Source organism: Westerdykella ornata, assembly GCF_010094085.1.
Source record: "Westerdykella ornata strain CBS 379.55 unplaced genomic scaffold EI97scaffold_2, whole genome shotgun sequence".
Lineage (NCBI taxonomy): Eukaryota > Fungi > Ascomycota > Dothideomycetes > Pleosporales > Sporormiaceae > Westerdykella > Westerdykella ornata.
In genome coordinates, this window is record NW_022986852.1 from 117,159 (window position 1) to 137,319 (window position 20,161).

At 50.9% G+C, this 20,161-nt stretch overlaps 8 protein-coding genes across 8 annotated transcripts; 4 read left to right on the forward strand and 4 right to left on the reverse strand.

Annotated features, from left to right (window-relative positions):
- Positions 1–18: 18 nt before the first annotated feature.
- EI97DRAFT_447563 (ferredoxin) lies at positions 19–551 on the reverse strand (the record flags this gene model as incomplete). Its single annotated transcript, XM_033800100.1, has 2 exons — positions 19–358; positions 409–551. 2 exons carry the CDS (start codon positions 549–551, stop codon positions 19–21), a joined length of 483 nt encoding a protein of 160 aa, XP_033657419.1.
- A 597-nt stretch (positions 552–1,148) lies between these two features.
- EI97DRAFT_369129 (uncharacterized protein) lies at positions 1,149–2,813 on the forward strand (the record flags this gene model as incomplete). The annotated part of the gene is made up of 2 exons (XM_033795170.1): positions 1,149–1,550; positions 1,602–2,813. 2 exons carry the CDS (start codon positions 1,149–1,151, stop codon positions 2,811–2,813), a joined length of 1,614 nt encoding a protein of 537 aa, XP_033657420.1.
- Positions 2,814–3,913: 1,100 nt separating this feature from the next.
- EI97DRAFT_454830 (uncharacterized protein) lies at positions 3,914–5,019 on the reverse strand (the record flags this gene model as incomplete). Its single annotated transcript, XM_033800581.1, has 3 exons — positions 3,914–4,739; positions 4,803–4,877; positions 4,937–5,019. The coding sequence occupies 3 exons, from the start codon at positions 5,017–5,019 to the stop codon at positions 3,914–3,916; spliced, it is 984 nt and encodes a 327-aa protein (XP_033657421.1).
- A 2,163-nt stretch (positions 5,020–7,182) lies between these two features.
- Positions 7,183–8,294, forward strand: EI97DRAFT_438987 (uncharacterized protein; the record flags this gene model as incomplete). Its single annotated transcript, XM_033799534.1, has 4 exons — positions 7,183–7,361; positions 7,615–7,943; positions 8,039–8,226; positions 8,277–8,294. The coding sequence occupies 4 exons, from the start codon at positions 7,183–7,185 to the stop codon at positions 8,292–8,294; spliced, it is 714 nt and encodes a 237-aa protein (XP_033657422.1).
- Positions 8,295–10,473: 2,179 nt separating this feature from the next.
- On the forward strand, positions 10,474–12,744 carry EI97DRAFT_390529 (uncharacterized protein). The gene is made up of 3 exons (XM_033796223.1): positions 10,474–10,826; positions 10,890–12,377; positions 12,428–12,744. The coding sequence occupies exons 1-3, from the start codon at positions 10,591–10,593 to the stop codon at positions 12,579–12,581; spliced, it is 1,878 nt and encodes a 625-aa protein (XP_033657423.1). The 5' UTR covers positions 10,474–10,590; the 3' UTR covers positions 12,582–12,744.
- A 569-nt stretch (positions 12,745–13,313) lies between these two features.
- EI97DRAFT_429659 (amidohydrolase family protein-like protein) lies at positions 13,314–15,436 on the forward strand. The gene has a single exon (XM_033797491.1). It carries the CDS (start codon positions 13,544–13,546, stop codon positions 15,167–15,169), a length of 1,626 nt encoding a protein of 541 aa, XP_033657424.1. The 5' UTR covers positions 13,314–13,543; the 3' UTR covers positions 15,170–15,436.
- A 549-nt stretch (positions 15,437–15,985) lies between these two features.
- Positions 15,986–16,681, reverse strand: EI97DRAFT_104741 (DUF74-domain-containing protein). Its single transcript, XM_033792917.1, has one exon. The coding sequence runs from the start codon at positions 16,513–16,515 to the stop codon at positions 16,048–16,050; it is 468 nt and encodes a 155-aa protein (XP_033657425.1). The 5' UTR covers positions 16,516–16,681; the 3' UTR covers positions 15,986–16,047.
- A 634-nt stretch (positions 16,682–17,315) lies between these two features.
- On the reverse strand, positions 17,316–20,032 carry EI97DRAFT_369035 (uncharacterized protein; the record flags this gene model as incomplete). The annotated part of the gene is made up of 6 exons (XM_033795164.1): positions 17,316–17,704; positions 17,761–18,494; positions 18,556–18,652; positions 18,742–19,700; positions 19,752–19,900; positions 19,970–20,032. 6 exons carry the CDS (start codon positions 20,030–20,032, stop codon positions 17,316–17,318), a joined length of 2,391 nt encoding a protein of 796 aa, XP_033657426.1.
- Between the last annotated feature and the right edge of the window lie 129 nt (positions 20,033–20,161).

A 20,161-nucleotide genomic window follows, 5' to 3' on the forward strand; every position in this document is an offset into this window, starting at 1 on the left:
TCTCCCGGGAATACATGCTTACTTAAAGTCATTTGGTGACAGATTTCTCGTCATTGCCGGCAACTGCACCACCAACCCATCCAGGTCCTTGGACATCTTCACTTGGCAGCCCAATCTACTCGTCTCCGTTAGGCCAAACGCTAGGTCCAGCATATCGTTCTCTTCCTCGTCGGCCGGCTCCATCTGGTCGTAGTGGTCCGAAACGACGATTACGTGGCAGGTAGAGCAGGAACATGAGCCTCCACATGCGCCCTCCATCTCCAGGTCGTTTGCTTGTGCGATGTCAAGGAGATTGTCGCCCTCCTTGACCTTGAATTCGTGTTTTTCGCCTTCTTTATCGATGAAGGTCACCGTGAGCCTACAATCCTGTCAGTATTGAAGGTGCGAGATTTCGACCGTGTAACGTACTCCTCACCCGGCTTGGGTGGTTCGAGGTGCCCATGGCGAGAGATGGGAGTGGAGGAGAACCTTCTTCGGCTACGCTGCAGAATTGATGGGCCGAAGGGAGTTTCTGTCGTTATGGACGAGGTTCGAGAGAGTCTGAACGGCATCTCCGCAAGGCCCTTCCTTATACGTATCGCCTGGTTTGCTCGGGCGCAGTGAAATCGTCGAACCCGTGAAACAAGAGCATGTGGTGGAGTTAAGGGAGCGGCGGAAGCTCGAGAGATTGCGCTGGCAAGAAGCCGCTGTGAGGGATTGGCGCCGGTCATGGTGCGTCGGTCCGGTCAAAGCGCGGAGGTGTAGATGAATGAATATCAAAAATAAAATAAAATAAAAGAGAGGCGCCTGGTGTGTACTACCACAGCAGAATACTCCGATTGATGCGGGTTTACAGAGTTTCGGGCACATCTACTGTATAAAACAGCAGCGTTTTGTTACGCCTTCTTGAACGAGCCGACCCTAAGCTGGAAACAACAAGTACTTTCCCACTAAAGGCAGGTGACACGGTCCAGCTCTCTGAAAAGTTACCACAGTTTGCCGGGGCGCGAACTGTACTTTTAAGAAACGGGAAGCTGGTGCCGCGCCGCGACCCCTGCACTCCCTCATCATCATCGTCGTCACCAACAGAACAATTGATTACACTCATGCGAGACGATCTTGCGGACAGCGTCCTCCCAGACCCGTTTCATTCTTCCACGCCTGCCGTCATGGCGACCTCCCGCGACGCACCGAATCCTCTGCGGCCTTATTATATTCCTCCCTCAATTGGGCCGCCGCCCGATCTGCCTCCAAATTCCACCTCTGCCCTCTCACACGGCCACCGCTCTCCCAAGCCCAGCTTTGGCAGCCAGGCACGCGATATCCTTTCTGATCTCGACTATGATTCGTATTTTGCGGACAGCTCGCCCAGTCTGGCCGAGCATGCGCGTCGATTCGTGGATCGAGCTTTGTGGAGTTACACCTCCGTGCTACTAGCACAACCATTCGAGGTTGCGAAGACCATCTTGCAGATACACCAGGCGGCAGGGCAGGCACCTCCGGGGCTGATGCTGAATGGGGAGGAGTACCGGAGTAGGCCCAATTCCTTCGCTAGTGGCAAGTACGAGGATGTGGGTGTGCACAACTCCCATCAACAAAAAGCGCCATGTTGATTCTCATAGTATCCATCTGACGAAGAATCGGACGAGGATTCGCCAGGCTACTTCACAACCACCGCACCGCGTGTTCCCGAACCATTCTCCCTCTCGGAGCGATCATATTCTCGTTCCCCGGAAAGACGGCCACGGCGTCGAGCACCCAGCCGATCCAACACATCAACACCCACCCAACCACCCCCTATTCCACATCGCAAACTCGATCTCCGAAAGTCAGATGCTCTTCTGGAGGTGATTGGTCAGCTGTGGCAGAAAGAGTCGGCTTGGGGTGTCTGGAAAGGAACCAACGTCACATTCGTCTACAACTTTCTGCTGAAGACGACAGAGAGCTGGACCCGTAGTTTCTTATCCGCGCTTCTGAACGTTCCAGATCCAGGCTTTATGGGCGGCTCCGCTAGCGGTATCGGAGGCCTGGACATCATAGACAGCCATAGCCCTCTCCTTTCTCTCTCAGTCGCGGTGGCCGCCTCTGCCCTTGCCGCCGTGGCACTGGCACCGCTGGATCTCGTTCGTACCAGGCTCATAGTCACTCCAACTTCTCTTCCCCCTCGCACAATTTGGCCCTCGCTATCCCTTTTGCCCTCCCTCTCCATTCCAACCGACATACTGCCCGTCACCCTCCTCCACGCTACACTCCCAACCTTGATCTCCTCCTCGAGTCCTCTCGTCCTCCGCTCCACCTTTTCTGTCGACCCCGTGATCACCCCCACGGCCTATTCCTTTGCAACCTTCATCTCCTCTACCCTCGAGCTCTTCGTCCGCCTTCCTGTCGAAACCGTTCTCCGCCGTGGCCAGGTTGCTGTTCTCCAAGAACAAGAAAACCGGCGCCTATCAGAGGCTTATCGTAGCCTACCCACCGGCCCCGAGGTCAGCCGATCCTCAAGTAGAGTATCAGGATACATGGAGAAAGAGGATTCCGCATCGCGCACTTTCAAGACCATAGTGGAGCCCGGACCGTACCGCGGCATCTTTGGCACGATGTGGTTTATCGTCCGGGAAGAAGGCGTGCAGATTGTCGGCCCGGGTGCAGCCAAGATGGCGGCTCAGCAGCAGCAGCCTCAGCCTGGGTCACGAACGCCTGCGGGATACTCATCGAGGACGCGCGTGCGGAGGGGGCAGGGTGTGCATGGGCTTTGGAGGGGGTGGAGAGTGGGTTTTTGGGGGCTGGTGGGCGTTTGGGGTGCTGCTGCTTTGGGTGGTGGAGGTGGGGAGTTTTAAGAGCGATGGAAGAAGTGCTTTCTCGAAGAATGTTTGAAGGTGGCAGAGGAGGGCAAAATTCCAGGGTGGTTAGTATGATATGCTTGCTTTGTTGTTTCTGATATCCTGTACATATGTGTATACTCTGCTCACATTTCTGCTTCGGAAGGCGGCTGCATCAATAGAGGAGGGGATCGAAGCACTGGTTTATGTTTACAGATGGCTATTGCGCGCGGATGCATATTCTTCTGCGACTCAGTTTGTATGCATATATACATGTAGCTGGGGAGATCAGTAGGGTCGGCGAAAGAAGCGGAAGCGGCAGCGGCCTCGCGGCCTCGTTACTATACCTGTTTCCGTTTCCGTATGGAGTATTTATCTACTTCTTTTACTATGTAATGTCGTCGAAGGGCGCGCAGGCCGTCAAAGAGAGTGGGTTAAAATAAGCTCTTTAGTGGCTCTTGGCGGGTTAAGGTTAACGGGGTTTCGGGACCGTTGGTGTGTGCTTGCGTCGGAATGGGTGATTCCTCTGCGTACGAAACACTTCAATCCTGCTAGCTTCGTATGGCACCGTAAGCAGGACTTTGGCATGCTGTTTTGGCGTTATTTTCTTCGTCAGAGTGCTGATACGCTTCTACGCCTAAGACACAATACAGCAAAAAGCCTCGTTGTGGGATCTGTCCCGGAATTGGAGTGTACGAACATTCAAGGGACAGATAAGAGCTATCCTACCATCCACCAGAACATCGTAGGGCTGGTTTTAGAATTTTTTTTTTTTTTTTTCCGCGGCTCACGAATTGGAGTATGCAGGTATTGACACACCATCATGTACTGGCTTGCTTGATGAATTTCCAACTTAGTACACAGCCGCAGGTAGGGTAGCACAACAAGGAGCACGGTAACTCATTGCTTGCCTGGGGCTACTCGCACCCGAATCAGCCTGCTGTTTCAGTTCCATCCAAACCAAGAAGGAACACTTTGATGGTCCCTGACATCGTTGGCAGATCTGCAAGACAGTTGCTCTACCATTCATTGATCTTAATTTCGGCGTCTCTATAGTTAGATTTCAGTACAACACATAAACTTCGATAATAACCTACTAATCGGCATTCGAGACACGTCTAACTCCCTTGCCTCTTCCACACTCCCCATACCGCGTCAATTTTCTTGCTCCAAGCCTCAGCAGAACATTCGTCATCGGGGTCAATGATTTTATCACCCCAGCGGGACTTCCAAATCGTGACAGTCACTATGTAGCCCGCGGCTCGCAGTCGAGATGCAAGCGGCAAGTAGGTCAGGGCGATTCTTTTCTGGGACTCCACCCAAGTTCTGGGGAAGTCCTCGCAACGCAGGTCCAGGTTAATTCTAGCCTGCGGCTTGAGCGTAAACAGAGCCTCTGCGAGAATCTTCCGAGCTGGATTCTGCGCATCGTACTCCCCCTCCTCAAAGGTGATGGAGATGTTCGAGACGTAGGTCCAGGCTAGGAAATCGAAGTGGTTTGGGTCCGTCAGCAAGAACTCTCGAAGGGGTTGCGCCCTATTGCTGAGTTCCACGACGAAATGCGATAAGTCGAAGAAATTCGCCGCGAGTTCCTTCAAAGTCTGCTCACCAACGAACTGGGGATCCCAGCAATGCACCTCTTCAAATGTAACGGGATCAAAGTCGAGAGGGAGTGGCTCTTCGTCGGACGATTCCTCCTCAGCGTCGGACACTGCCTCGGATTCGGTCGCGTAAGATAGAATGCCGATTTTCGACTTTGTGGACATGTAGCCGTAAATCATGAACCGGATTTCTACTGGAAGCCTCTGCTGCATTCTTTCGCAGATAATTCGGCAAGTAACCTGCGCGTACTCTGTGACGTCCACCTGGTGTTCCACAAGTATCGCTGTAACATGGCGGTCCAACGAGGCGATCCGACGGAAAAGGTCCTCCTGCTGTTCGGGAACACTACGAAATTACACTGTCAACATACTATGACGTACATGTTATTGAATATGAGGATTACTGTACCTTGGGCTCTCTTGCGTATAGGTCATGGTCATCTGCTCAAGTTCGCGAAGAAGAGGTCGACGCTGGTCCATGATCCTGGGAACATGTTAACAAACCGTATAATCTGGAGTCAATGCGCGTGTAGGCAGCGGTACCTTGTATACTCCTGTGCACGGGGTCTAGCCCTTGCTTCTAGCTCGCGCTTGCGCCGTAGCAAAGTGGTCATACCACCGTTCATGATAGTTGCCGTTGTTGGGTTGTGACACGAAGTGCAGTTCGTTCAATACAAACTAGAGTGGAGGTTGTGAAGAAAATATATACGCGCTCTTCCGACTTGTTTGAATTGTTTATATACGTTCCAATCTGGAACCAAGCTTTCATGCCGGAATGCCCTGTCCGAGCAACCTTTCACAGCCGAACCTGAACTTGTGAAAATGCCGTCAGCGCAGATAAGTGCAAGCGGTGAAGACGAGATCCGCCGAAACATGAAGACATGAACTGCCTCGTGCCTTCACTCCCTCAAGGCAGCTCAGTGGATTGAGTCTCGAGGAGGTCGACTCTGGTCGAGTTCTGGAGTGATCTGCCAAAACATCAAGACATGTACCACCTGATGCTTTCACTCCCGCAAGGCAGCTCAGTGGATCAAATCTCGGGCAGGTCGACTTTGCTCGACTTCCGGAGTGATCCGCTATTGTACAAAATGCAACAATGATTATAAGTCGGTATTTAAGTAAGAACCACCTATGCAGATGACCTCTTGAGTAGTGTGATGCGAAGCAATCGGGTTGCCCTTAGTGCTTCTCAACAGACTAGTTGCTAACACACAAACCTCGTCACACTGGAAACGTGGGAGATAACTTGACGTAAACAAATAAGAAACTGAAACATTGTGACCGAACAACCATCATATACCGGGCGGAGGTGTATATAGAGCCTTCCATGAATATATTTTAGCTATTCTTTCGACGGTGCATTTTGGTACATAATGGTAAACTTCGTCCGGCTCTGTAGATCGTGCTTTCTCTCAGCCCCCGAACATAGCAGTAACTATGAGTAAGCTCCCTACTGCCAGATGGTTGAAGGACGTTGGGTGTAGTGTTACCCTTACTCGTGCCGGCTGATCTGGCGTGGGCTCACAATCTGAGTGAAAGACAATTTCTACCAGGATGGTTGGGGTGGGAGGGTTGTCCATAGGGTTTCTTGAGTGGATAGCGGAACCAGTGGAGTATAAGTATCCCGCGTCAATGTTTCCAGACCTTTTAGCCCCGAGTTTAGCGTATCGGGTGCCAAATGTCCAACAGCGAAACCGAGTTCTAACTGTTTGTTGGGAGTTCTTGATATGCAGCCACTCGTACTAGTGCTATAGTGCAACAGTTTTGGAGTCGTTAATTTTACTAACATACTGGAAGCAACAGTTGACCTACAACACTATCCTGCGAGAAGGGCTGCTCAGGGGTCCTAGGTGCCCATGTGTGTATTGATCTAGCTTGATGTAACTTGGATGATAGTCAAGTCCTATATGATACTTCATAAACTTTTGTATTTGTTTAAACTTGCAAAGGACCAGGATCATGAATGGCATCTCGGTCCGGTTTCAGTGTATTCCTCGGTTCGCGTGATTCATCTTGCACCTCCACACTGGACTTTTTGGCATTGATATTGTCTTAATATCTTCTCAAAATAACCGCTAAAGCGTTGGCTGCTTTGCTACATACTCTAAGATATTTCTTATTATTTGCAGTTACAGAAAATAGCGAAATACATGGACCTCCAAGGGGCAATATTAGGCTCGTGCTTAAGTAGCCTTCTATGGCATAGGACGGGTTGTGAAGAATGGCAGCTGCGTGGATCGGCGTGCTGGAACTAAGAGTTGCGTGTTTTTATAGAGGTTCGATCAAGTGATAAAAAAACAACAGCGCTGACTGGTCTGGAAACAGTGATCTTGTATCCGCGCTTCTAGCAGTCCTTAAAGAAACAGAGGAGACTCTCTCCCGCGCCAAACTCGCTGGAGCTGAGCACATTGCCAACAAGCATTCGGTTGGAACTTGTGGTTTAAGTTTTGAACTTCTGTCTAATGCAGTTTGCGCGTTTGATGCATGCCTGGCTCCGGCCACGTGATTTCTCAAGAGGAACCAATCACCCTCGCAGACCCGCCACTTTTGCTCGTTGCCTGTTGTGTTCGGGCTTACTCTTCTTATGCAAAAATTAAAGCTTTCACGGGACACTATCACAGTCACGACCCCAGGTTTCGAGCTTTGTAACTGTCGTTTGACCGCCAGGTCTTGGCGCTAGGTTTAGTTCCTCCTTCCTCTGTCAAAACACATCCTGCATTCTCCACTACACTCTCCACGGGAGCAACCTCACGTCGACCGCAAAGACCACGGTCGCAACAGCTCGCAAGATGGATGAAGCGAGTTTGTCTTCTACGAACAAGAATGACGATGTGACCGCGGCAACAACGATGTTACAAGACTTGCGCCTATCTCAGGCCCAAGGCACGTCATCAGCAGGCGCAGTCAAGATCAGCCCTCTCAATCAGTTTCTGATGGATAATGAAGAAGCCCGCGTCGAGATTCAAGAGTATGTAAAACCTCAGTGTTGATGGTCTCAGTGTAAGCTCACCATTCTTGCCAGGTCACTGGCGGAATATCATGCGGCCAAAAATGTGGCCCACACACTAAAAAAACAGTGTCTTCTTGCAAAGCGCGAGAGGGAACACCGGCTCATACGGGTTGACACTGTGATCAAATATCATGCTGCAAAATTCCTGTCGGAAGTTGTGCGAGGCCATCATGACACGACTGCCGCGAGAGATACGGGACATGATATACAGGCACATTTCCACGAGGAATAAGACCGAGATGTGTTTTGGATGCTGGCATGTCGAATCTGGTGGGATGTGGCCTGCTGAGTCCCGTCGAGTAATGGAGCGCACGAATCACGGACAAGAGGAACGGAATCACTGTTGGGGCGAGTATTTCGTCGGTGAAGAAATGTTAAAAGAGTTGGTCGAGAACTACTATCGGACCACTATCTTCACAGATGTGGTTGCTTACGACAGGGACTCTCGGTTCGATATATCGGAAGGATTCATCAAAGGAACGGACTGGCGGGGGCTTAAGCTTCCCATCTGCGACATGGTCACTCAACTGGATTCGGCATGTGGGCGGACTTGGGTCGAGAGCCCGAGTCCGCCGCTCAATTAGAGAAATGTCTCATGATATTGAAGCCAGGAGCGACAATCAGTTTACATCTAGGGTTCCCTGATGGTGGCGCTCTCTCAGAGCAGACGATAAGCGCCGTACTGGGCTACCGGCCGCTTGCTCAGAAATTGACTGAAGCTGGCATGTGGACCCGGGTTGTCCGTGGAGGGAGCGAAACGTTCGAAGTTATACCTCCCTCCAAGGACTGCTCTTATGAGCGCTGGGCAGAAAAGCTGAATGCTGTGAGTGCCCACAAATAACTAAGCGCATTAACCCCTCTAATCTATTCTAGTACGTAGTACAGGAGTGAACATTTATCAGCGATTGTGGCCTAGCCTGGGAGCACTCTCGAACTGATTTCAATTTTCACCGAACTTCGCTCTGAATGATTTCAGTAAAACCAGCGTGATTGAAAAAAGATAAACTACATTGGACGTCCCAATGGAAGGTTCCATGCTATACAATGCTTCTACAAGCCTCACAATGTGCGCATGCAGACTCAAGTTCGGATGAAGAGAGCTGAGAGTGGAGAAGGATCGAGATAATGAATGCCTCACGTAGTAACTTAATTGACCCGTCCTTCACCACCAAGGTCCAAATTTCTAGGCTCCGTCCAACATAGTTTTCGCATCAAATCGCGTATCTATCAAGCGCCTTCTTGCTTCTGAGTGAGGAAAGCGGATGCATTCCTATAAACACTTCTTCCTACGTTGAATACAAGAATATTGCAATTGCTACACAAGATGGAAAATAGAGAGTTAGTAAACAGTCCAAAACAGCATGTGCTAGAGAGGCGAATAAAACAGTAAACAGTGTAAAACAAATAGAAGAGTGTCGTGTAGGAATCAGGTGAAGTTTCCTTCAACACTTGCAGATTCAGACGCGTATAGTCCCAAGGGTATGGCGACGAGTTGTTAAGGAAGGGGGCGATGTTGCCTGCCATCTAGTCCGCAGGTCAAGAAAAGATTACCAAGGTTTTAGGCGGCTCTAGTCGCCTTTTCTCCTCTAATACACTGGTTCAACCTGCGGATGAGTGAAGAACCTAACCAACTCAATCCATTCTTTATATGCCCCACAGGACCTTAGCAAGCATCTGCGCAAGCAGCCGTCAACCGGACAAGTGGGTCGCAACGTCAAGAAGCGGCTCAGTAAGCCTGCTTGTCCTGCAACTCTTAAATCAAACGTGCCTTGGACTCCAGAGTGTAATTGCCAGTTAAGGGAGGAAACCTTAGCAACTAGAGCGAGAAAACCTTAGCTACTGGATAGATAAAGTTCAGTGCTGGAGTATGTATCTCTGACAGCCCTGGGGCGGTGCAGCAAGCACAATCGGCTTTTGCTGGGACCCTCGAACAGATCGGCGAAGGGAAAATCCTTTCCAACCAGGCGGCCGAGCAAGCAGGGCAAGCACGCCAGTAAGAGATGGCAGGCGAACCGTTCCAATGTGGACGTTGAGCCAGCCGCTGACAACCCTTGGGAAGGCAGTATGACCCTGCTTCTCTGGAGCACCAATCCGGCTAGGGGGTCACCCTACCTACGTATACCTACGGTCGGGTCAGTAGGTCTCCTTCGGTTCCCTATGCTGGGAACGCTATCAGCGAGCGTCGGTCAGTCAAGCAGTTCAGTCAGTCACTTCAGCCAGACCTGGAGGCTGACGAGCACGACCGTGGTTGGCAGATACATCAAGAGCGCGACATTCTGATTGGCTGCCAATGGACCCCGCCTGGACACAAGAGCAGGCTATTAGCCCTAGAGGCTAGAGTAAAGGGATAGTTAGCTGCACAAACCGGGTATGACACCTTTTTGGTGCTTTTGAATGATTACAAAGTCCGAAGTATAAGTAGGAGTTTATGTGCAAACGTTTGAAAGGTAGCCACAGTCACATCTCGCAACCCTGTAAACGGAAACATTCTCTCGATTGGTCACGTATCTATCTCGTGTAACTACAGTACTGCCCCTTTTGGCACCTCAATTGAAATTGCGCGAGCTGCGCGAGGCTATGCGAATGTTGTAGTCTGCAAATGTGAAACAACAGCTTTCCTGGTAGGCTGTGCAAGGCTGTTGCAGCCCCAGGTTGGTTGGTTGCATGTCCGTAAGACGAAACACCAACCCCGTCACTGACCAAGGCCTGTCCGACACGAACTACGGGGTACATATTATTGGTAGGAGCCGCGAGACTTTCTCAACTGAGCTGCGATTGAGGCAAGTTCCTTGTCGCATACCTCAAAACATTCGAAAATCTATATTCCAGTTCCGGGAAATTCCACCCTTTTATTTTGAATGAAAGACCATCATCATCAGGTGTCCAGCTGTGTCGCAGCCACAGCCAATTCCCTTATCACTCCTATGCTGACCGCATGTGTGCGGTACACGGCAACGTGCAGATCCTGTTCCGGACCCTGCAGGAACGTAACACTAACTGTTTCCTGTAGGCTGTGGTACTGCGGCGTAGCTCTTGGGCACTGCCTACTCAAGAAAAACAACTGAGGCACGTCGTACCGCTCAAAGTCTAGATATGGAGCCACATGTCCGTTTGTTTTCTCTTGCCTCAAAGCCCGTTCCTTTCAAATTGGCAATAGGGTGCGGTTACTGATGATCCTAGTTTGATCATGTCGCCCTTCAGTCTTATCTACAGCATTTGTCTATATCTATCATTTAGTATTCTTACTAGCGCTGCCATTGCCCCTGCATATAGAGTTCGCAATGCACCGGGAGCATCGACATGGGATACATATCAAGCCGTGCGACGTGCGTTCTCTGAGGTTGCTGTCCAAAAGAGAGAAGTCGAGTTGAAGAACAGCACAAGTCTGGATCGCAGTTGGGATGACGCGGTGCTATTGAAGTTGTGAGTGCCCAGCCTATTCCTGGCCTTAAATGGAGATAAATCATCAAACTGACACAGTATCAGCGAGCACGAACAACAATTATCGCAAAATAACAGATCGTCACTGTCCGCCACTGCTGGCATCGAAATTGTCTGCACCCAATGCTATATCAAGGGCACGGCTACGGTAGAACTTACCATCGATGACAATTTCAATGCCAGCCAGGTTCTTTCTGAGACACTGGATCAAGTGCGCGGAAACGTAGAGAACTTTACCGAGTCGCTTGATGACTACTTTTTCAACTATGTCAAAGGTGTCGCGGACAACTTTGACGACGGCATCGATATCGCTGACTTTGCCTTTCCGACATTTAACGCCAGTTTTGACCTGGATATTCCAGCTATTCCGGAATGCAACCTTCGTTTTCAGTTCGATGGTATGGAGCTATACATGAATATGAACACGATTCTGAGTCTGGGTTCTATCTATGAACTGAGCTTGTACCGATCAAACACCCCACTTGGTATTTCCATCACCAAGGATCTGGAAGTTGGCATCATCTTCGCGGTCGACCTTATCCTGAGCGTGGAAGGCGAGGTCGATATTAGTAGCGGCTTTCATATCAAGCTAGAAGACGGCGCCGCCATTGATATCAAGCTGTTTGCGGACGACATTTCGGACATCGTCTTCAACGGTGCTCGTTTCGAGTTTCTCCCTGTCACCGTCCAGAGTGCAGGAGTGGTCTTCTCTGCAACATTGCGCGTGGGAGTTCACGCCGGCTTTCAGCTTGTCTCCCCGTCAATACCCGAGTTCACGCTTTTCGATCGGACGGTCGCTTTGGACTCGGTTGGCGGTGGGATAGAAGTCGGCGTCTTCGCGAATGTGGCAGAGTTCATTACGAACGTGACGTTCGCGCCGGAAGAAGACTGCAAATTGCAGGTAGTCCAGTCATATCAACTCGCGTTGGGTGCCGCAGCTGGAGCTACAATAGCTATCGGTGACAATACCTGGGGACCGATGGCTACAACCTCCGTTCCCATATTCTACACGGAAATTGGGGAGCTATGTGCTGCGCAGAAAACGGCGTCTGCGACGCCAACGATCACTCCTACGCCAGCAGTGAGACCACGACAGGACTTGACAACTACCACAGTCACCACTAAGGTGACGTATACTGGTGTTAGTTGCATGACACCCGGTTTAGTGAACTGTCCTGCGTCAGCACAGAGTACCACACAATCAGTGGAGACAAGAACAATCACGACCGCAATACCTTCCGGCGCGGACTTCACAGTACCTGCTACAGCGCAGAATGTTGTGACAAAATCGGTCGATTTTGGATCCAACGCTGTTAGTGTTCCAAAAACAAGTGGTAGCCCAGTCTCTTATGTGCCACCCCCGCCTAAGGAGACCGCGCAAGATGAAGAAGACAGTGACAACGATGGAGAGTCGCAAAGCAATATACCTGAGACAATTGAGGGAAAGACGGGAGGAGTTAGTAACAAGCTTATAATTGGATTGAGTGTGGGACTTGGTGCACCTTTCCTCATCGCTCTGCTGGCGGGTATATCGTAAGTTGCGCATTTCGTACATGTCATTTGTCGGTGCTAAGACCAAACAGATTCTTTATCAGACATCGTAATCGCCAGACGAGTCCAAAGTTCAAACCCGTTCCGACCTTCGCGGAGACTTACGGGCCAACAGATACACGAGGTTACATGCAGAAACCAGTGAAGTCCTTCGTTGCCGTTCGAGAGGTTGACCTTGGAAGGTAGACTTCATTTATGTTTACGAGGTTATGATTGTTAAGACGTTCGGTTTTTGGGTCGTCGTTGTACATGTAGCGTGTTGTAGGAGTACTGTACCCTAGGGTGGGAAAGGGCGAGGGTTTAGATTTTAGTGATGCATATATTCCCTCACTTGATCAGAATGCGTGGCTGATGGTGTTACAAACTATTCCCAATTGAAAGGGTCCCGAATTGTTTTTCTAATGCGTTTTGTTTGTGCAAGAGATGCGAGATGATTATGAGGGGGCACATGTGTGTAGCTTTGACGCCATGCGGTCTGCGCCCGCCAATGGATTGTATTCCTTGTACAAATAACAGGCCCTTGGGACACGTTCGAGGCATTGCAGGAGAAGATCTTCCATAGAATAGCAGATCGAAGAAGTGTAAGAAGGTCTGGGGTGTATGAGTATGCCAAAGGGCTTGAGCCAACATCTGAGAATCCTGAGGGCCTCGTTACCCCGTTCATCCCCGGTCTCATCTTGAATGGTAATATTTTAAAAAGAGCTCACAACTCTAAACCGTTGGTGAAAGTACCATGTCACGTGGATATCATGTGATTGAGATTTACGAACTATTTCGCGGCTAAACCATCGGTATTATTCCAAAAGAATCACCTTAAGATTAGATGCAGTTGACGTAAATGGTGTCCTGTCGATTTATAGAACCGACGTAGTGTTCCTGATTACCCTTCTAGGGAGGATGCATTGACACACCACCCCACCTCTCCTCATGCTTCACTGGCCTCTCCCATATATCAGCCAATCCAACTACCCCTGCGTTTATGAATACTTTGATAATGGACGGGGCTCGTTCATGTACCTAGATGGACAGAATGAAAGGATAGCATCGGCACTCCGACCTCGGCCCGGAACGGGAATTTGATAAATACTTCCCCCAACACCGAATACACGGTCTTGCACTACACAACCCATACAAACAAATCCATCACCATGGTTGACACCGAAAACACGCTATTGTTTATAAATGGACGATTCTTCAACGGCGCAGACTCGGCAGCCTCATTCTCTACCGCCATGGTGGTCAAGGACGGCAAAATCGCATATATAGGACCATCCGACTCTCCAGAAATACAAATGTACAAAAACACCGCAGTGACACAAGACCTAAGAAACTCCTTTATTCTACCAGGATTCCTAGATGGCCATTGCCACTTCCTGCTCCTCGGACAAGCCCTTCACAAAGTCAAGCTCGACGGGTGTAACGACCTATCCGAGATCCGCCAGCGAATCAAGACGTACGCGTTCGAAAACCCGGAAAAGGAGAGAATCTTGTGTTCGGGTTGGATGCACTCCATGACCAACGGCGAGGCTAAAGCTAGCATGCTGGATGACCTGGATCCCCGACCCATCTTCATTGACTCCAAGGACTTGCACTCGGCTTGGTGCAACAGTGCTGCGTTGGCTGAGATGGGCGTGCAGAATATGGCTGACCCTGCGGGAGGCAGCATCGAAAGAGATGAAATTGGGAACCCTTCTGGTCTACTGAGCGAAGCAGCCGCGATCTTGATTGTGTGGCCCCATTTGGCGAAGGTAGCGACAATGGAGGAGAAGAAAGGGGCGCTTCGAGCCGCCGTCGCAGCTTATCACCAGGTGGGCGTTACTGGCTGTATAGATATGGCGATGGACGAGAACGCATGGGAGGCCATACTGGCGTTACGGGAGGAGCTGGGTGGCCATTTGCCTTTGAGGATAGCGGCGCACTGGATCGTACTTCCTGGCGAAGGCGAGGCACACCGGCTGGAACAGGTCACTCGAGCTGTTGAGCTCTTCCACCAGTTCAATAAGGAAACCTCACCAGATCTGCGCATCGTTGGCATAAAGATCATCTGTGACGGTGTCATCGACGCGTGCACCGCCGCGCTGACTGAACCGCATAGTCACAACGGAGAATCCCCGGATCCTATCTGGACGCCTGACATGCTAGCCCCCGTCGTAAAGAAGGCCTGTGAAGCCAAATTGCAATGTGCCCTGCACGCTATTGGCGACCAAGCTGTACACAATGCGATCAATGCTCTCGAAGCATACGGAAAACCAGGTCAGCGCCACCGAATCGAGCATCTGGAGCTCACATCTCCGCAGGATGCGGCACGCCTAGGGAAGCTCGGTATCACTGCTTCAGTTCAGCCGGTACATGCGGACCCGGCAATCCTACGGGCCTGGCCAAAACTGTTAGGGCCCGAGAGATTGAAGCGCGCCTTCGCGTACAAGGAGTTTGCCGACAATGGGGCTGTCCTTGCTATAGGGTCGGATTGTCCCACCGCTCCGCATGCCCCGATGTCCAATTTGTATGTGGCTACAACGAGGAAATCTGCAAGACAGCCAGATGCCGGGGATCTGCCAGTGAACGAGAACTTCAGGCTTGGGGTTGCGCAAGCTCTCAGTGCCGCGACAAGGGGCACTGCTTGGAGTTGCTTTGAGGAGGAGAGGCTCGGGTCCTTGGAGGTCGGGAAAGAAGCTGATTTCGTCGTGGTGGATATGAGTTTCGAGGCTGAAGATTTGCTGCATGCGAAGGTGCGGCAGACATGGTTCGGGGGGAAGCAGGTTTTCGCAGTCTGAAAGGGGTTGCTGGTCCGGAAAAGGATCATCCGCAGGACTATTCCACTCCCAGATTACCATATTAGTATTCAATCCGTGAACGTCTGGCCCTGCAGCTCATTCGGCTCAAGTAGGACACTGTTTAACGAAGCCAGTTGGCTGGGGAAGTATGGCACTTACAAGATATTGCTTCGATTTTGAGACCGTGAGAACTAGGCTCGGGCGACGCAGATGACTTCCCAGGAAGCTAGGCCTCAATGCAAACATAGATATCAAGCTACATGGCACCGAAACGTATTACTTCATACACATCGTACCACAAACATTGGTACGCGATGGCGTTGGCAATCGTTCGCATTGCCCTCATAATGCCAGATTCTACTCCCAAACATAATTCATGCAAGCCTCCCTTCCGGACTTGGTGAAGTAGAATATGATGGCCCAGAAGCTCCGACACGAAAAGGGCGAAACCAAAGTGCTGTTTGGTGTCAATGGAATATCGTAGAGTTATATTTCAGGAAAAACAGCCAGTGCTGTTCACTGGAAAGAATGCAAAATCGAAACGCTACATTACATAAGAAAGAGAAAGCGGATTGCGTGAATACTGCAGTGTTCTGCACTCTGGGTGCTGGCGGTCTCACATGCGGATCCTTCCGGCGAGAATGCTCGCGACCCTTTCCGCTCTTGACCAACCGATCTCTCCATCCAAAAGGGCAAGTTGGTAACCGATGCACTGATCGAATGCTTGGGATGTGGCCACAGCAGAGCTTGTGAACACCAGCTCACGTGCCAACAACCCTCTTCAACTGCTCATTGCCAGACGAGCAGGCCTTCTTGCCCCATTGGACTCTTGCGTCTCTTCAAAAAATCGCTTCCTTGCACCACCTTCTCCATACCTCTCACTTATACCCAAAACCACCCTCCTCCTTCTCCACAAACACCGCCGTCCCATAACAGCTCACCTGCACAAACCCAAGCACCTCACTCTCATTAAACCCAACCCCCACAACCGCATTCCCACCCCGCGCCACGCAATCCCTCACCATCCGCTCAATCGCCTGGTCCCGCGCCTGATACAGCATGTGCGTCAGGCTCTTCGCTTCGTTGCCGACACCCACGGATTTGAGAAACGACTTTGTGTCTTTGCGCGCGCAGGTGGTGATGCCGTGGACGGTGCCGAGGACGCGGTTTATAATGTGGCCTGGGAGTGTGGGGGTGGTGGATGTCAGGATGGAGGGTGTCTTGCTTTGCGGGGCGGTGGTGGTTTCGTGGATGGGTTCCGTGAAGGTGGTGCGGTGGGAGAAGGTGGAGGCGCGGTGGGAGGTTGGGTTGGAGGGCGCCATCATTGATCGTCGGTTGGTCAACATGGTGGTGGGTTTAGGGAGTGTATGGAAAAAAATTGTGGATGGTAGGGTTTCGGTATAGGAGCGATATCAGATTCGAACTCTGTGGTAGAATCGAGGTTATTGTGAAGGTGATGAGTATGAAATGCCGCGATCGCTGTACGCCGAAGAGAGCTGTGTGGGGATTCGACTTCTCTGCGCGAGCATTCACGGTGTTATAACGTCCTCCAGTGGCGTTCGATGAGATCAAGCACACTCTTTTGAAACATCTTTCCCTCTTTGACGGGAAAATGCCTCGCCCTGCACATCTCCGTCCTCCGTCTAAGCCCCAAACACATGTTCGCCAGAAAGCATCTTAAGGCGATTCTAAGGCGCCATCCCCGGGGGAATTTGAATTTCTGCACTTTGATCTTGGTGGATGGTGATGTGGGTGCGGAGAAGTGCGGACGTGTTTCAGGTTGTTCGCTTGTTTCAGCAGGTCGAGACGAGCATGTCTGACGAGAAGCGGGAACTTTACTGGCGATGTCGCAACCTGCGTTTGACGATGGATTCTGACACCGGGGTGAATCTGGTGGGATTTGATGGTCATGATCGGTTGATTAAATGGATCACGTATAATGTGTGCGATGAATGATTCCGGTAACCCGCTCATCGCGGGTGTGGAAGGAGATGCTACAGAACCATATGGTGATGTAGATCGCCGCTAGATTGTGGCCAAGTCATTGGCTCAAGAGTTTGATATCACATGATGTACGAAGTTCTAATGGCAATACACCGACACATGCCTCCTGAGTCTGTGGTGTACCACTTCACACCCCCATAGTCTACGCCGACGACCCAACGCTCTTGAGATGCTCCTCATGCAACTTCTTCTGCTTCTCCCACTCCTTCTTGAGCTTCTTCATCTTCGACTTCGGCACATCCGCACCGTCCTTGTCCTTCGTAGGCAGGCCATCAGCATCCCATGCGCTAAACTCCGCAGTCTTGAACATCTCCTGAGGACTGATCTTTGCTTGCTCGGCCAACTTTGCCTTCTTCTCCGCCTCTTCGCGTTCCCGCTTTTCCCGCGCTTCGCGCTTTTGCTTCGCTAGCGCCTCTTTCTGCTCACGAGCAGTGCGTAACTCGGCGTCAACGGGGCGTACCATAGCGGGCGCGTTTTCGCGGTCTTCAAGGTAAATGCCCAGGTCCCATAGGTCCAGGTCACGTAACCGGTCTCCCGTAGTCAGTCATCTTGGCCTTTGACCCGTGACGAAGCAGGTGCAAACTTACCGCAGAGAGCGAGGAAGTCCTTCGCGGGAGCTTTCTTCTCTGCCAGGCTTTTGAGATCCTCTTGGAAGGTAGACAAAACCTTAGCATAAGGAGCAGCTGCACCCTCCTGCTGTGCAGCCGGCTTGTCTTTGGAAATGATAGAAGTCAGAAGTTCCGGTGATAGATCGCCAGCAATAGCGTGGTGTCGGACCTCGTCTCGCTCGCGGGAGGCGGCGTAGACGAAATCTTTTGCTTCGGCGGGTATATCAGTGCCAGCCCATCCAATGCCGCCGTCGTGAGGATCCGCAGAGCCGTCAAGACCGAATATGCGAACCATGCGTGTGACCCAACGTGCGATTTCGAAAGAGACTTTGTCGGAAAGACCAGACTTATCTGCGGAGTTGTAACTTGTGATAATATCCGAGATAGCGCGCATTGCCGTAGGGGTATCAAAAGAGTCTGCAAGTGCGTTGTGGAGCTTCTCCTTTGCGGCCTCGAATGACTGCAGAAGCTTCTCGTCTTCGGTCCCGTTTGAGCCGGTGTTGGGATGGATTTCGAGGTCCCGAATTTTGTAAAAGAAGTTCGAAACGTAGCTCTCCCAGGACGAACCAGCCTTAGACAGGTCATCTGTTACCTCAACACCGTCATGCCACCCGCCGAGGAGGAAAATTATCCTCAGACTCCGTGCCGTCCAGTCCCCACGGGCCAATGCATCGCGAATTGTGATGAAGTTCTTCAGACTCTTGCTCATTTTGCTGATACCTGTCAGCGATTGCTTTCTCATCTCTATGCGGTAACTCATAACGCTTCGCTTACCTCCCCGAGATACTCAGGTGGCCCATGTGTAAGAAGTACTGAATCCACTGGGCTTTTCCTGGCTGATTCCAGTAGGCTTCGCTCTGGGCCAGTTCGTCTGTGGAGAGGTTAGATTTATGCTTATGTGCTAACAATGTTCCCAAAGCGGCGGCAAACTTCCGATGTCAAGGAAAGAGGAAAACATACTGTCATGGTGAGGGAAGCAGAGATCTATGCCACCAGAGTGGATATCTATCTGCCCTCCAAGGACGTCGCTTGCCATAGCGCTGCATTCGATATGCCACCCAGGCCTGCCGGGACCCCATGGCGAATCCCATGCCGGCTCTCCAGCCTTTGCAGATTTCCAAAGAGCAAAATCAGCATCGCTGCGCTTTTCCGAAGTTTTTTTGATCAATGCTCCTTCTCCCTCGGCCTGCAAAGCCTGGTTGCTGCGGTTCCACGGTTCCAGACGGGCGTAGTGGTTTCCCTCTGTCTTCTCGAAGCTCTGGATATCGAAGTAGACTGAGCCATCCGAAGTCGCATATGCGTAGCCGTTGTCGATGATCCTTTGCACAAACTCCACTATCTGGGGCCCGTACTCTGTTACTCTTGTAACAACATCGGGATCCATGACATTTAGATTCCGCATATCCTCGTTGAACCGTGCTTCATATTTCTGAGTGAGTTTCGTAAAGACGCTGTGGTCGTTGGCATCTATTGACGACGCGTATAGCGAATCCAGGTATGGAAGCAGGACATCCTCCATACCCATATAGAAGTCATCCGCGGCATATGTAGGGGCAAGTAATGCTGTCGCTGCTGCGCCTGCGGTCTTCAAGTGCATCTTAATCTTGGCTTCATTGTCGCCTGGTGATGACTCTCCATCAAGCGCCTTGCCAGCGATGACAGCGCCATATTTCTCAGCGCTCTCTTTGTTGAAATCCTCTGGTCGTAAGTTGGGGCTCAGAAGGGGCAGGTTCTTGGTCACATATGCGTCAAATGCCTTGGTGGCAACCTCTACTACCTCTTTTGTCACCTCCGGATTTTTCTGCTTGAAACCCGCAAGGAGATGCTGTTGCCGGCCTCTGAGAATGATCTTGTCGTCCACATCGGTGACATTCTGCACAAACTTTATTTTGTACTCAAAATAGTCGCGTACGATGCGTCTATAAATCTCAGCCAACGGGACAATACAAAGACAGACAAGCATTACAAACCTGAGAATGTCTATTGTTACATAATTTCTCGCATGTCCGAGGTGTGCGTCGTCGTATACTGTAGGTCCGCAGGAGTACCACGTGACCACCTTTCCTTCAGGGTCAAGCGGGATGAAGGGATTCTTAGTCCTGGTGAGTGAATTGTACACCTGATACATACTTCAATTAGCATAAATTGGAATATCCCAAATGGGCCAAGAGAGAGGATGATAACACACCTTGAACTTTGGCGGAACAGAAGAAGTCGGCTCCTTCCATGGCGGCTGCGTGCGAGTCGCCATAGTGGCTATGGGAAAGATTCGAATAGTCGTTTTCAAGAACTTCTTTCTCAGATACAGCTGCGGCGTGGTGGTTGATGTGCTGGAATGCTGAAGGAAAATGCGCCGAGTCACAGTGTGAAAGGAAAGCAC

Coding starts and splice junctions, on each gene's coding strand:
- EI97DRAFT_104741 (XM_033792917.1), bottom strand. CDS start 16,515: ATGTTGACCAACCGACGATCAATGATGGCGCCCTCCAACCCAACCTCC.
- EI97DRAFT_390529 (XM_033796223.1), top strand. CDS start 10,591: ATGTCGCCCTTCAGTCTTATCTACAGCATTTGTCTATATCTATCATTT. Junction 10,827..10,889: donor GACGCGGTGCTATTGAAGTT/GTGAGTGCCCAG, acceptor ACACAGTATCAG/CGAGCACGAACAACAATTAT. Junction 12,378..12,427: donor GCTCTGCTGGCGGGTATATC/GTAAGTTGCGCA, acceptor AAGACCAAACAG/ATTCTTTATCAGACATCGTA.
- EI97DRAFT_429659 (XM_033797491.1), top strand. CDS start 13,544: ATGGTTGACACCGAAAACACGCTATTGTTTATAAATGGACGATTCTTC.